The sequence below is a fragment of the Sinocyclocheilus anshuiensis genome, unplaced genomic scaffold (assembly GCF_001515605.1).
Source record: "Sinocyclocheilus anshuiensis isolate Anshui unplaced genomic scaffold, SAMN03320099.WGS_v1.1 scaffold412, whole genome shotgun sequence".
NCBI classification, from domain to species: domain Eukaryota; kingdom Metazoa; phylum Chordata; class Actinopteri; order Cypriniformes; family Cyprinidae; genus Sinocyclocheilus; species Sinocyclocheilus anshuiensis.
In genome coordinates, this window is record NW_015558661.1 from 1,651,657 (window position 1) to 1,663,193 (window position 11,537).

Below are 11,537 nucleotides of genomic sequence, written 5' to 3' on the forward strand. Positions count from 1 at the left end.
CATAAACACATTTCATTACACCAAATACACAAAATAATGTTCTTTTTAGCAGCATCATATGACCCCTTTAAGTGAAAGAATAAATGAATGCAGGGAGTTTTATGGAGGTTAGTTGTTTTTTTGTTTTGTTTTGTTTTTTTGATGATGATGAATGAAAGGTGTAGGAGTTTAGTTTGTTTGGTTGTTCAAAGAAAACGTCTCGGTTACGTATGGTAACCCTCGTTCCCTGAAGGAGGGAACGGAGACGTCACGTCGGATGACCACGTGACGTCGAGAGTGACCGACTGAAAGGGAACTGGTGTTTTCTCCACCCGAGTTGTTGCTTAGCCTCAGTGGTAAACAGGTGGTATTCACAGTGGTGATGTAAACACAGTAATGATGGGAGAACTGGGTGAAACTGAACTCAGGTTCAGTGCAAGCTATTTTTTATTTCCACTTTGACTGTTTTCAGTGCATTTGCATTGTATTTGTTTCTTTATGGTGCACTACAAAAAGGATTTTTGTCATTAATCATCTGTCGAACAAGACATTTATTCTAGAATTGTTTTCAGTGAATATATATCAAATATAAATATATATACACTACTGTTCAAAAGTTTGGGGTCAGTAAGACTTTTTTATTCAGCAAGGGTGCATTATTGATTAAAAGTGGTGGTAATTATATTTATAATGTTACAAAAGATTTCATTTAACTGCTGTTTTTTTTTACTTTCAATTCATCAAAAAATTCTGAAAAATGTATCTCAGTTTCCACAAAAATATTAAGCATCACAACTGCTTTCAACATTGATAAAAAAATAAAAATAAAAAGTTTCTCGAGCACCAAATCAGCCTATTAGAATACTTTCTGAAGGATCATGTGACACTGAAGACTGGAGTAATGCCTGCCTGCTGAAAATTCAGCTTTGCCATAACAGAAATAAATTACATTTTAAAATATATTCAAATAGAAAAATTGAAATAATATTTAACAATATTACTGTTTTACAGTGTTTTTGATCAAATAAATGCAGCCTTGGTGAGCATAAGAATAAAGAATAACACTCTTACGTCAAATAGAAATATCTTGTTAAAAGTTGTTTACATTTTTTTTTTTACTAGATAACAAAATTACTGATTACAAAAATATTTTTGCAGTGTGTCATTGGTAGAGATAGCATATCCATGCTTTGAACGCTATCATATAAAGTGTGTTGCTGTCTCATGTCTTTTTTCTTTAGCCTCTGACCCATATGTGATCATCACCTGTGAGGGGGAGAAGGTTCGCTCCCCCGTGCACAAAGACACACGCTGCCCCAGTTTTGACGTTAAAGGAATATTCTACCGCAGAAAGCCAAAGGAAGGCATTCACATCGAGGTGAGTTGGAAGTATGTAATTACATCTCTTCCTCCTTCAGTCCTTTCCACAAACTGCTACAGATCTCCTTCCCTGTACTGGTATGTACACTGATCTGTTCCTCTCACCTTATTTCTGTTTTTCTTCTCTTATTTCTCCTGCTTAACCCTTCTGACTGCTCCATGACGAACTCAGATCTACAATAAGAATGTGATTGTTGACACCTTCCTGGGTCAGGTGACCCTCTTTAGTGACCCTAACGACCGCCAAGAGCAGCACATGGTCTACCTTAAAGACAAGGGTGGTCGTCAAGACAACAACCTTCCAGGCACACTGACTGTGCGCCTGATCACCTGCACCACTTTAACCAACATCTGATCATGCATCCCGCCACTTCACTCTTTCTGCTTGTGTTCCTCGTTCACCCACAATGCCTTTAGCCCTCATAATCTTCTACAGATTTTTTTTTTCAATGAACGGTTAGTTGATCCTAAAAAAAAAAAAAGTGTAATTCTGTCACTGTATCATGTCACTTCAAACCTTTTGCTGTTATTTTTTCAGTGGAGCAAAGAGGCAGAAGTTTAATGAATCTTAATGACCACATCCATAAAGCCCTTAAAGGTATAGTTCTCCCAAAAATGAACATTCTGTCATCATTTACTAAGGCTAATGATACATGGGGCAACTTTTTGAGCAATTTTGCCGGGCAACTTTTTTTGAGCAATGTTACTTGAGAATGGGTAACAAATTTTTATCTGGATATCTTAGATTGGTCATGGGCCCTGTGTCTCACCTGGTTGCCCATTGACGGCAACATTGCTCAAAAAGTTGCCCCGTGTATCATCAGCCTAATCCTCAAGTTGTTCCAAACCCGTATGAGGTACTTTTCTTCTGTTAAACACAAAAGAAGATATTTTGAAGAATGTTCACAACCAAACAGTTGACGGTAGCCATTGACTTCTATAGTATATTTTCCATGGTATGGAAGTCAGTAGCTACCGTCGACTGTTTGGTTAACAACATTCTTCAAAATATCTTCTTTTGTGTTCAACAGAAGAAAGTAGTTTGTACAGGTTTGGAACAACTTGAGGGTGACTAAATGATGACAGAATTTTCAGTTATCGGTGAACTATCCCTTTAAAAGCATAATTAAAATAGTCCATATGGTATTTTTCAAATCTTTTGAAGCCATGTGAGGCATAGACCTTAGTCAGAGTAGCACTACATTTAATCTTTGACAGGAATGAAAGCAAAGTTGTGAGGGATAGAGGTACAGTGCGTTCAATGGATTGTACTGTTGTTTAACATCATACCGATTGTTCAGCTGACAAAACGTCTTTCTGAAAAGCTTTCAGTAGACAAAAACTCTATAAAACTGTTTTAAAGTTGTGAGTTGTGAAAATGATTATGAAAATGTATACATGCCATTGTAAAGACTACTGTATATACCTCACAGCCTCGTTTTCATCCATGTTAAATTCAATATGGTGTCTAGTCTGACTAATGTCTATAGACTGAAATGTAAGTCATTATTCAGTGATAATCTTCCACTCCAGTGAGCTTTTATCTTGAGAACTCCTGTGACTGGATTGAATCAGCGAGTTGAACTTGTTCATTTTGATACTTGAACGAATCGTTCATCTTTTGAACCTGTTCTTTTAATTGAACCATTTGATCTGATTCACAAATCAGTTCTTGAGTTCTAACTGAATGACTACTGATCCATGATTCATTCATTCACTTTCCCATGGTTCTCGATTTAACGGTTCACTGGAGTGGAAGATTATAGGTGAATAATGAAATTATTTCAGTTTCGCTCGATATGGCTATCGTTTCAATTAAGAAGATTTCAAATAAGTTATATGGACCACTTTTATGAGGTTTGGAGCTTGACAGACTATTGTATGAAAAAATAGCTGCATTAAGATTCCAAAAGTATTCTTTCATATTCCACGGCAAGTGTGCAACATGACGATAAGTAAATAATGACACATTTTTAATTTCTGGATAAACTATTATTTTAATTCCACCCAATCGTGATCTGATATTGTAATAAAGGGCTATGCATTGTGTTTGCATGAGCAGCTGAAGTGGTCTAAGGTAGAAGTAGGTCCTTTAGGAGTCCTAGTCACATGATCGGCCACGTCTCGTATGCCAGAACACTGAATGCAGCCCAGTCCTGGGAAATGATTCAAATTAGATTTTTCCCTTGTCTCTCTTTCTATCCCTTCTCTCCTCCACACATTCAGTCATCACATATTCAGTCAGTGTCAACACGTGTGCCCGTTCACACAGATGCACAGTGACATGGAGGTCCACCTGATTACAGAGACCTTGAGTTTAGCAAGACCTGATCAGCTCTCATTTAGCTGAAAGATTTCAGTGACCGGTGGGCCGCAGCAGGCACCTCTTTGAATTCTCCGGGTCATGTCGCTTAGCAACAGGAGTCTGGAATAGAGCCTGCTAGAGCGTGAAGACTCCAGTGGACCCACAATACCAAAAGCCCACCCGGACTATCTGCCATGCCATTCTTTGCCTGAATACATGGATGGGCATTATAAAAATGCCAGGAAGTTTGATAAGCATTTTACCTTTGTGTGTGTGTGTGTGTGTGTGTGTGTGTGTGTGTGTGTTTGGGTGCCCAGATAGTCCTGATTCGATGAGTCCTACATCTCGACAAAGTTATATTTAAGATGACATTTTTTCCTAATAATTAGTATTAGCTTTAGTTAAACATCTGTTTGCATACAACATACAAAATATTGGTTTTAGTAATATTTTCAAGTAGCATTTAGCCTTGATTTAATTTTAATTTCAGTTTAAGTAATTTTGTTATTTGCTTTTTAATTGTTTTAAATTATTTGAATTTATTTCTGTTTATTTGTGTTCTAGTTTTAATTTTTTTAGTTCTTCAATTTTTACATGTTTTATTTCAATTAATAACAAGGCAACATTTCTCATTTTCTCTCAAATTCTTTAGTTTTTCTTCTCATATTTTTACATTTTATTTTATTTTAGCTTTCAAACCAAAAAAGATATTTAAAAGTTTTAACAATAACAATTACAACCCTGCTTCAACCCACTAATAGAAGTTGTTCCATTGTCCTCACAATATTGAGAAGTTTTGTACAAATAATTGTACAAATAACAAAACATTTATGACAAATTAGAAGTATATGCTAGTATTTTATTGGCTGCCATTTTTACAAGTCATCGTAAAACATTAAATGGAGAAATCTTAAGCTAAAAATGTTTGCTTTTATTTACACCATGAGAGTTAACGTTTAAGTTTGACTCATTGTAGTGTGACCAAAAGATCAAATATATCCAAGCCTTTTTATATAACCGTGTTTATTAAATTGACATCTGTTTTTAGACCCTTTTGAGTTAAAACAAGTATCAAATCAGGCCAAAATGTGCTTATACTGTATTCACGAGCATGTATCCCTATATTGTTATTGTAGTTGTCTGGTCACCCTAGTGTGTACGAGTGTGTGTGATCCACACTCAAAGTAACCTAAGGACCATTAAAGGTTATGCATGTTTAAATAAAAGGGGAAACTCTATCAGTGCTAGCGGTGCTCAAAGGATGAAGAGCAGGCCTTTGGACCCACAAATATCTCTGGGTTTACCTCACTCTTGCTCTGAGGATCACGAGACTGTAAAACAAGGATTTCTCTGTGTCTTAATGACTTTCTAGTCAGACTCCTGCCAAACAGCATGTGCCATTGTTTGAGATACGCAACAACTGCTGCACGATTGCATCAACAGATATTCTGTACTTAAGAGAAGATCCCTCGTTTTTTCTCTCTCAACTTCTCTTGACGATGAAGAACTACACTTTAACTACAGACACATGGTGACTATCTTCACCAGCTTTGTGTCCTTTCCAATGGCTAGTTGTGCTGTTCCACCAGAGACTGCTACAGAACTCTTTGTGCACTACAATGTCTTTGTTTATGCTTTCAGTCACTATAAGTGAGTTTTGGAAAACAAATAAGTCCACATCCATCATTTATCATGGTTGGATATGTTTTAGCATCCTATCATGTGTCTTTTTATTTGAATGACTGCTACACTGCTGTGATTTCTGCACTGTGTTGAGCTGAAAATTTGAGGATTTATTCCTTCATAACTCATGTTTGCTAATTTCAGTTCGTATTAATTTATTTTAAATTGCCTCTGAAGTATTATTTTTGTGACCTTGTGTAAAGTTTCTTTAATAATCTGTCTGAAACAAATGTGAAGGCCAAATGGTACAACAGTTGCCATAAGCCTGTTTGGCGTTTTTAATATTTTGTGTCAAAAATGTAGCATAAGAATCTCAAACATTAGGTTATAATAACTAATGTTTATAAAGTTTGTAATGTTTATAAAGTTGAGCCACTGATCCAAATTAGTACTGACACTCAAACCTAGTTGAGCAAGAAAAGATAGGGAAGTAGGAAGAAGAGGAACATAAAGAGGCCACACAGTGTTATATAACAGGTTTGTACAAATGTTGTGCCAATCAGAGTATCAATGTTGGATGACAAGTCCGCGCTCAAACCCCGTGGATTAGCCTTTGGCAAAATATGGTACATCGGAGACAGACTGATTTTATTCAAGGATGAATAAAGCTTTTTCTTTAGCTCCATTATATTTCAGTGTTTATCAAACCAGATTGGAAATCCACAACAATGGCCCAGTCATTCTTTTACATCATTTGTACCTCCACAGGCCAGATTATGACAGGTAAACAGTGGATTTAGCAAGGAAAATGTCTTGTCTTTTATAGATAGATTTTACTTATCTCCATTTTGACCTTTATGACTGACTGATTTAGATCACAGAAAGTAATTTGTACTGAGAAGAGAGGTGTTATATTGAAAGTATAAATTCAAACAGCTGAGAATTCAAATGAAGTATAAGGTAGCAATTTTGCTCAAATGTGTATTTTTTTCCCATATATTTATTTCCCTGAAGTCTAACACTATGGCTCTGTGGCGCTATCAAAACATTGCTCTGTCTGTTTGAGCAATGGGGTGAGTGTGGGGCGGGGCTATCTGTTTATCTGGCCAATTGCAGACAAGGGGCTTGTTCTGGAATTTGTGCAGTTCTTTTAGGTAATGTGTGCAGAAATTACACGCCTTATACCTTTAAATCTGACTAAACAAATGAATAAATAGCCTTAAGTCTCTTTAGCTGTTAAAGACAACAAAGCTTTCATTCTTCGTTTCTCTTTGTTTCATCCAAAGCTTCAATTTATAGTTTTTTGTTGTTGTTGTTGTTGTTTTTGGATGAGAATGCTGTGAAAGATGCCAATGTGCCAGTACAGTTGGAGTCATATGCATTTCCTGTGATTTTTTTTCCCTGTCTATTTTGCCAAATAACATAAGTGGCCAATGGCATATAATAAGAACTGTTGAAGTTCAAATGCCTTTTAATGTCAAACATGTTCTGGTGTACGTTTTGTTTTCTAATGTATTTTGATTGTTCACGTTTTCTTTAATTATTACTGACACAAGTTTAATTTTCTTCGGCCCTGGCCATATGACAGAACAACAGTGTTTAAATTAGAAGGTCCTGGTTCACTTAGATTGTAGTGCATGCTTCAGATCAAATAGAGGAACCTTTGCCATGTCGTGTCAAGTTGATCTTGATGCTGTTTCCATGTGTAAGTGTAATTTTACATTGCATGTGGGTTTGTGTTTGATTACAAACAGGATTTATACGCAGTATGAATTTATACAGTAACTTATACACTGTTTGCGCAGCTAATGCAAAGTATGTATGAAGGAAACAAACATATTAGCAGAGATTGCCCAGTTTCACTGCATAATTTATTCACAATTTTAACATGTATTATGTCTGTAGAGACTTTTAACTGCTTGTAATCACGAGGCAAGTTCAGGTCCAATGAATCACTGGCATTTTTTTCACGTGAATGACGTTCCCGAGTGTCTCTGCTGGCTGTTATTTGCTCTCTGTGATGTTACTGGCTCTTTGGCCTTGACTGCTGCATGTACTTTGGCTGAGTGAACCTCTTTTCTTCAACACACGCCGTCACCAGTGCTATCATGCCATGTCGGACTTTCTCTAGGCATCTTGATAGAGTACAGCCTTAATAACCAGTGAATGCTTGTGGAGCGAGTGAATCCTATCGCTCTTTGTCATTTTTTGACATGGGTCAAACATCCAGAGAATGAGCTTGTGATACTCTTGTATTTTTTCTGCTGATGTTGAACTTGAAACTGACGTATGTATACATAAACAGAAATAGAAAATATCTTGCATGGTATCATTCTGTGACACATAGCTGATATTATCTTTATAACAAGTATCTTTTATCAGCATTTTATACTCCTTTGTTTACTGTTTTATATTTAGCCATTGAATCTTGTGTTCAAAAAAACAAACAGACAGACAGACAGACACAGACATATATACTATATCTTTACTGATTGTAGGTTTTCTCTATCTTATCTCTGTTTAAATGTGTTTTATTTTGCGTTTAAGTCTCTCCTGGGTTACACTGTAGTTATTTGATATACTTATTTGAAGTACTTATTTTTTCTTTTGTATTTTGTCAACTTGTGGCATGACTTTGAAATAAAATATAAAAAACCGTATTGCATTATTTCATTGAGTTGTTCCACGCAGCGGGATGTTTGATATGAAAATAGTTTTTTTCTTTATTTTATTTTTTTCCACAACTCACTGATGCTCCACTATTCTAGTTACCTTGGTCAAATTACATAATATTTGATTCATTTATTTAGTGTTTTGTTTAATTAATTTAATTTTGTTTTGTGTTTTGTTTTGTGCACCGGGTTGTTTGATGATGTGAAGAAGACTTTTTCTTTATTTTCTCACCTCACTAATGCTCCACTATTCCAGTTAACTTGGTCAAATCACAAATCTAATTTAATTTTATTTTATTTTATTAAAAGAACCCTAACTCTGTTTAATTATTTAAACTTTTTTGTTTTACTGTTTTTGTTGCCGTTGTTTTGTTTTGTTTTCACATTGCAACATGAAAGCTAGTAATTAATGTTTTTATGTTTTGAGTCAAAGAAATCAATGATGTGTGAAAAAAGTGATCAAATTTAATTCAAAGTTCAAATTGAACCTCCTAATTTTACTTGTTTCTGATGTTGTTTCTATTTAATTAGAATAATATCAGAAAAAAAATCAATATGCTACTTTAAAATTAAATACATTTTTCAAACTGTTAAAATAGCCTTGACTATGAGGCATTTTACTGTATTATTTACTGTATCACTTTGACTGGTTATTTATGGAGGTTGTATACTTTGGATTCAAGCTATATCCATTTACATTTTACAATCATTGAATCAGACACACCCAGCATCCATTTATAGATACAAAAGCTTGACCTTTTCATGTTTAGTTTACAGAGGAGCTTGAGGCATGAGAGAGTAACAGGAAACTAGCGGCCATGTACTTTAGATGAAGTGACCAGCAGACCTTTGTGTCAAGCCCTTCCCTCGCCCACAGTGACCGCCCGCTGCTAACCCCGCCTCCCTGTAAGCTGGATCAGGAGTGCCATTGAAGGCGACGCTGAATGCTGTCACTGCTCTCCTCCTGCATTACCCAGCATCCCACAGCAACAGGTAGCCCACAGTAGGTCATACATAAGAGGACAACTGCAGTGACTGCGGAAGAGTGTACTTTATCGTCTGATATAATTTACACCTGTCAATCACCTGACTGCAGACCATCTCTTGGACCTGGACGTGTGGACATACATAACAACTAGAGACAGAAGGACGGACAGATAGAGGTGCAGAGACAGAAGAAGAAGAAAAAGGGAGAGCGGGGCGCAAGACAAACACTTAAGTCACTGTGAGGTGAGTAAGTTTTCATACTCGGGGCTTAGCCGTACAGTACCTCATGCTCTTTTAAGGCTTTATGGAAAGCTACTTACTACTGACTGTTTTCTGCTCTGCCGCGCTCTGTACCAGGCCTCAGGAGAAACCATTTATGCCTTGCTATAGTTAGCTGAGAGTGAGTGTTATTTTACTGTCAGTAGGCAGGTTTTTAGGGTTGTGAAATACCTTAACATAAGGTGAACATAATACCTTATCTTTTTCTTAGTGTTTTTGTCTTGTTTTCCAGTAAAAATATCTAAACATCTTTCAAATTAGATGGATTTACTGGAGAAGTCAAACTGTGTAATAATTATAAGACATGTTTTCAGAGAAATAGTACTTTATTTTATTTTTTTAATTAGCTTATTTAAATTAGCTTTTTGTTGTTTTGCTTGTTTTAATTCAAATATCTTGAATTAATTTAAGATGATTTTTTTTCAGTAAAAAATGTCTAAACATCTTTAAAATGAGATGGATTTACTGGAGAAGCCAAATTGTTTAATAATTATTAGACATGTTTTCAGAGAAATTGTACTTTATTTTATTTTTTTAATTTAATTATTTAATTTATTTTATTTTTTTATTTAATTATTTTAATGAGCTTTTTGTTGTTAATTTTAATTCAAAATTATTCAAAATCATAAAATTTAATTCAATTAAATTTTAGCCCATTGGCAAATAGATTATTCTTGTTTTATTCATGACTACAATTTAGCAAGGCTTGTGTAAGACAAGAATAAACAGCCTGTAAAGTGAGAAACATTTAAGTATTAATTTAAGATATAGTCTTAATATCTCACACAAGTTTGCTTCAAGTATGTTTATATTGTTGGGATATATTATAGTACTGTATATGTAAGTATATTTAGATATATTTACTGTAAAACGACAAAAATAACCATTATTTATTTATTCAATTTCATCTTGGTTTTAAAAGTTTCAAGTCTTTTTTAGAGATTTATTTCAAGTGTAGAACTATTTTATAGTCATCCTCATGTGGATGTTGTGTGGATGGAAAGAAACATCTTAAAGCAAGAACTGAATTACTTTGACATGCTGCTTTGACACAGACTCTCAGCTGACAGACACAGAGGATGTGACTGTGTTAATCTGCCTCTGGCACTCACTGAGGTGCTGGATAAAGCAGTTAAGAGTTTAGAGGGGCACAAGATTTAAGACCTTTAGTGAGTCTTGGCCCAGGGCAAACGACCGCTTATGAAACAAGCCAAATAAACATCTGACCTATAAGTCTAGAAAAGCATGAGCAATAGGAAACACGTTCATTGGTTATTCAACATTTTACTGTTAAATTATTCACTGATTTCAGGAGCATTAATTAGAGTATTAATTTTATGCATCCTATGTGCACGATGTTCTTTGTTACAGTCACAAGTGCATTGTGGAATGTAATTATGGCAGAGTGCTCCTCAAAATGTGTTTCTGGCATTAAACTGATCCCATAAAGTGTGAGATTAGATGTAGTTAGGCGAGAAAATCCAGACAGTTTAAGATCTATAATCTCTTTTTATGTGCTAGAACAATATAGCGGAATGTTTTCATTTTTGCCAGATGCTTTTTTCTCTAAATTGCCAGTGTGTGGGAGCAAATAACTACAACACGGTTTGTGGAAATTTTCTAAAATTTTCTACAGAAATTTTCAGCAGTGATCTCTAATTTTCAGTTATGTATTTCCAAATGTTAAATGCTATGGTTATTATTATGTTTTCAACTCAGTTATTAAAACTAATATGTGTAGTGTAGCTAGTAACTACAACCCCAATTCCAGAGAAGTTGGGACGGTTTTGTAAAATGCAATAAAATCAAGAATCTGTGATTTGTTAATCCTCTTTAATTTTTATTTAATTGACAAAAGTACAAAGAAAAGATTTCCAAAGTTTTCACTGACCAACGTAAATGTATTTTGTAAATATGAACAAATTTTGATTTTGACAGCTGCAACACACTCCAAAAAAGTTGGGACAGAGGCAAAATAAAAGTGAATAGGTTATAGAATATCCACGTTAAACTGTTTTGAAACAGTTCACAGTAAGCAGGTGAATTGGTAATAGGTCAGGGTATCATGTTTGGGTATAAAAGGAGCATCTCAGTCTTTGCAAGCAAAGCTGGATCATGGCTCATCACTTTGTGCCAAATTTCAAGAGAGAAGTGTCAAACAAATCAAACATCACATTTCGCAATGCAAAATTGCATAGAATTTAGCTCTTTCACCAAGTACCATACATAGTATTGTGAAAAGATTCAGGGAATCCAGAGAAATCACAGTACATGTAGGGCAAGGCAGGAAACCTCAGTTGAATGCGCTTGAC

The 11,537-nt window shown here is 35.1% G+C and overlaps 2 protein-coding genes across 3 annotated transcripts in view; both read left to right on the top strand.

Annotated features, from left to right (window-relative positions):
• Positions 1-1,834, top strand: part of LOC107681070 (calpain-5-like) — a 13,928-nt gene extending 12,094 nt beyond the window's left edge. The window contains exons 8-9 of the mRNA XM_016477217.1: positions 1,221-1,357; positions 1,532-1,834. Of these exons, the coding sequence (XP_016332703.1) occupies positions 1,221-1,357; positions 1,532-1,714 (320 nt within the window). The 3' untranslated portion in view covers positions 1,715-1,834. The remainder of the gene's footprint in view (positions 1-1,220; positions 1,358-1,531) is intronic.
• A 7,058-nt stretch (positions 1,835-8,892) lies between these two features.
• Positions 8,893-11,537, top strand: part of myo7ab (myosin VIIAb) — a 43,050-nt gene continuing 40,405 nt past the window's right edge. For both annotated transcript variants that reach the window (XM_016477344.1, XM_016477345.1), the window contains exon 1: positions 8,893-9,189. The gene's annotated coding sequence lies outside the window, so the exon portion shown is untranslated. The remainder of the gene's footprint in view (positions 9,190-11,537) is intronic.